At 40.5% G+C, this 3,809-nt stretch overlaps 1 protein-coding gene across 1 annotated transcript in view; it reads right to left on the minus strand.

The window, feature by feature from the left end:
• The window catches only part of LOC108748130 (A disintegrin and metalloproteinase with thrombospondin motifs 7-like), a 13,310-nt gene that overhangs the window by 5,735 nt on the left and 3,766 nt on the right, over positions 1 to 3,809 (minus strand). Inside the window, exons 4-10 of the mRNA XM_018486157.1 lie at positions 3,300 to 3,604; positions 2,862 to 2,986; positions 2,640 to 2,786; positions 2,214 to 2,360; positions 1,621 to 1,768; positions 792 to 887; positions 38 to 247 (exon numbers count right to left, since the gene is read on the minus strand). Coding sequence (XP_018341659.1) covers positions 38 to 247; positions 792 to 887; positions 1,621 to 1,768; positions 2,214 to 2,360; positions 2,640 to 2,786; positions 2,862 to 2,986; positions 3,300 to 3,604 — 1,178 coding nt within the window. The remainder of the gene's footprint in view (positions 1 to 37; positions 248 to 791; positions 888 to 1,620; positions 1,769 to 2,213; positions 2,361 to 2,639; positions 2,787 to 2,861; positions 2,987 to 3,299; positions 3,605 to 3,809) is intronic.

Consider the following 3,809-nt stretch of genomic DNA (forward strand, 5'->3'; position numbering starts at 1 on the left):
GAGAAACGATGGTGGAAGGTAGATAGACGCAATTTACCACGGTGTTACAGGTGAAAAGCCTTCTTCTCTCGCCGACGCAGTATCTGCCGCGGTTTTCCGGTACCGGTCGGTCGCATTCCCTCTCGGAGTACTTAAGACCACCGCCGCAGGTCCTGCTGCAGGGACCCATGGGACCCCATTCGCCCCATCCGCCGTGCACCGCGGCCGGCCGAGTGCCCACGTCCACGCACTTCTTGTGGATGCACCACTACATTCGTGTGCAAATGCTCTTTGTATTATCTTTGTCCCGCGGGTTAGAAGAATGCAATATGTCTCGCGGGCTACTCTCTCCGCCTCGTGCTTCACGCGAATACCAATTTCCAGCGCGAAGTTTCCTGACACTTCAATTTATTTCCCCGGCGCGATTAAATCTACGTCCGCCGCTCGCGAGTGAGCCGAAGGCGACGAAATCTACATCCGCGAGAAGCGACGTGGCGGCGAGGAGAAGGCGCGTCGTTTAATAAATCTCTCAGCTCGCAAAGAGAGGAAGGGAGATGGGGAAACGCCCTTTTATTCCGCTACGTTTCCGGCGGCGTTCCGGGACGCGAATCGCGCGCCTCGTAAATGGCTTTCGATCGCGTCGAAAGCCGTTTGCGCTCGCGATCGTTTGATAATTGATGCCACCTCGCAGCGACATATTATTTACGTCGGTAATATCTGCGGATGCATAAACAACGACGCTAAGCGGTTGCTAAATAATCCGCGCCGGGAATATATTTTACTGGAACAGGTTCTACCTAAGCTGCGCGCACCTTGTTCTCACCGCACTTCGTACCATCAGCCTTCGGCGACCCCAGGGAGTAGCAACTTGTGTTGGTCAAGCACCACAGATTCTCGCAGCCGCTCGCCTGAAATATACACTCGGTCGCAAAGAGATCCCAGGCTAATCAATTAGTCTAAAAGAATAGGGCGAGAAAACGCCCTACGATTTCTTACGACACGTAACAACTATCGTTCAAGCCCATTCTATAATTGCGCATTCTATAACAGCGTTGTAGTAAGTGGTTGTCATTATAAGAAATGATGAGAAGCTAATCACACTGAGATCCGCCCTTTGACCGAATATAGAATTTCTCTCTCTTATTCACAGTTAGACTTATTCTTATCAGTCCAAATTCGTATCTCGTAATTGTTTAATAACATTGTCCTACAACTACAACCACTTACAACTACGCTTTTGTAGAATTGTACGCAATTGTAGAATGGGTTTTATAAACACTACGACTCTAAAATTTGGTCTAAAACCGACAGAAACAAATGTTACGTGGCGAATGTTATTTCGCCGCAAAATTTATTTAGAGAATGAATATTCCGTTAAAGCGATCAGGGTAATGGAATATATTTTGTCCGAGTAAATATAACGAATGATACGTAAAAGTTATTTCATTTCCGATGACGAGCAAGTGATAGATGAAATGCAAATGAAATGTAGATAATTGATACATAATAGTAGAATTATCGACAATTAACGAGAACAACATTGGATTTCACTAAATTTTCAGCAATTTGCGATTCACGATAATTGAATCGAAAACATTAAAATGCAATTAAGGTCACACGCGAAGTTTATCAAAACTTTACTTGAGGTTGTGGGCACACTTTCGAGCCTGGGAACTGCATGTCACATTGAAAGGCAGCGTCGTACATTGCACCCGGCAACATGTTAGGATATTTTAGTTTCTCTGGGGGAGTTCTTGGATTATCATTTAAACATTCGCCCAGCCCGCTCCTTATTTACAAAGAAGTTTTATTAGAAAATAAGTTGAGCTAAAAAAAATTAAATATTTCAATATTAAATAGAAAAAATGGCCGTTTCTTACGAGAAGATATTTTCAATAATATTATCAATGAACGGAATTCTTACGTAAAAAATAAACTATATTATGTCACTGTAAATTTATTAAATAAATTATAGTATTATTTATAATTGTGCTGGAGTTTGGTAATAATTTGTCAAATAATTAATGCATACATAATTTATAATAAATATGGAAATATTCAAAAGAGAGAAATAATATTGATCGAATAAATGTAATTACAAATATTGAAATAATATTTTCGCAGAATGTGTTAAGCGTGTTATAAATTTACTTAAAGTCGTTCATCATTGCATCATATACAATTAAAAAAGGCCATTATTTATCCACCGTCATTACTTATGCAACTCAGTTTACTCAAGAAAAGCTGTTATAAATTTCCTGCTGCAGCTCGACCATCGGATGGTATATAAAAAGACGATAGGAGACATAATAAAGTAGCTATCATCCATATCCTTCGACGGACATCCGCTGGTCTCGGGCTCATCATGAGAACAACCCATTCTATAAAATAGCATTTTCGAAATAAATCAGAATAGCCCGTTAAAGGGTTTAAAGGATTTCTTCTTAAAACATGAAACTTTGCATCTCCAACTGTACTATTGCAACTATAATAATTGCATAAAGTGGTTATTAAAAAAATTGCTGATATAAGAGAACGTGTAAAAAAAGCTTAGTTTTAAAATATTATTTCTGCTTTCTGACAATATAAAATTCGTTATTGTTCCTTAAAGACTGCACGTCAAACGTATTATAATTGTGATTGAGATGCATGGACAGTACACGTGACCAACTTCGTGGGCAATCACGATACCAAGCAGAAGTCCACTGTCTTCATTAATGCAAGCAGCCTTCGTCGAGTCGCAGGCCGCAGCGACATGAGCCAGACCCATTAGGTCGCAATTGGTTTCCTCCGAGCAAATGTCATACCTGAGGGCACATGCGACTAACAATACAACGTGTACGACGATTAGGTCGATGCCCAGGAAAATTACCTGGTATTACCTGGTAACCAATACCGCGATATCGTAATGATTGGGATGTGTGTCATCCTTTGGATTCATCTTCTCTGCCCACTTGGCGAAACTCTCCAACGTATTCTCGGCAGCTGGACTGATGAGTAAATCTATCTACGAGCATATCGAGATTCGATAAATGAAATATTAACCCTGTACGTAAATATTGTCTTTGATCCTTTAGCAGAGGCTAATGCTTTGAGAAAATTGTACTATTTAATATCTGCAATACCTATACATGTTTAAATATCTAAAATTATTTAAAAATCCATAATATACATATCAGTTTAAGTAATTTGTTTAGATAAGTTTAAATAATTTGTTCATCTCAAATAAATAAGATAACAATGGTTCGTGGTTGGTAACTGCTTTTGTTCTCTCCCGATTGAATATATTTCATCTTACGATCACACCGCGCGCCGCGTACCTCTTCTTTTTCTTTCTCCAAATATATCACACGTACTAAGACGACGTCTATTTGATTCCCCACGGATCTGTCGTGGTAAAAGTCGGAGACCATGTTCATAACGGTCAAGAGATATTGCTCGTAATCAGTGTTATTGTGGAAATCAAGGAATCTTCGATCGGCAATTAATCCAACTTCGATGTAGCGATGTATACTGTGCGTTCCCGTTGATACTGTGATATTGCGGTCCGCGCCAAGAGAATTACTTTCCATTAGCCGCATCTGCCTTTTAGCCAGCTGCTCCGCCCACGCTGACTCCCAGTTGTCTGTTAAAGCGAGAATGAGCTTCCACAAACTACGCGCCATTATTTGTCACTTGCGCGTAACTATGCGAAATCCTCTCGCGTTACGGTATATAATAAATGTCCGCGACAGAGGCTGAGAACTACATCATCTCGAGTTTAAGTGAAATGTTTAAGTAATAAATGATGGGGATATGCCAGGCAATTCGTAGCTTCGCGCGTTCAATTT

The sequence above is a fragment of the Trachymyrmex septentrionalis genome, unplaced genomic scaffold, assembly GCF_001594115.1.
Source record: "Trachymyrmex septentrionalis isolate Tsep2-gDNA-1 unplaced genomic scaffold, Tsep1.0 scaffold211, whole genome shotgun sequence".
Taxonomy (NCBI): Eukaryota; Metazoa; Arthropoda; class Insecta; order Hymenoptera; family Formicidae; genus Trachymyrmex; species Trachymyrmex septentrionalis.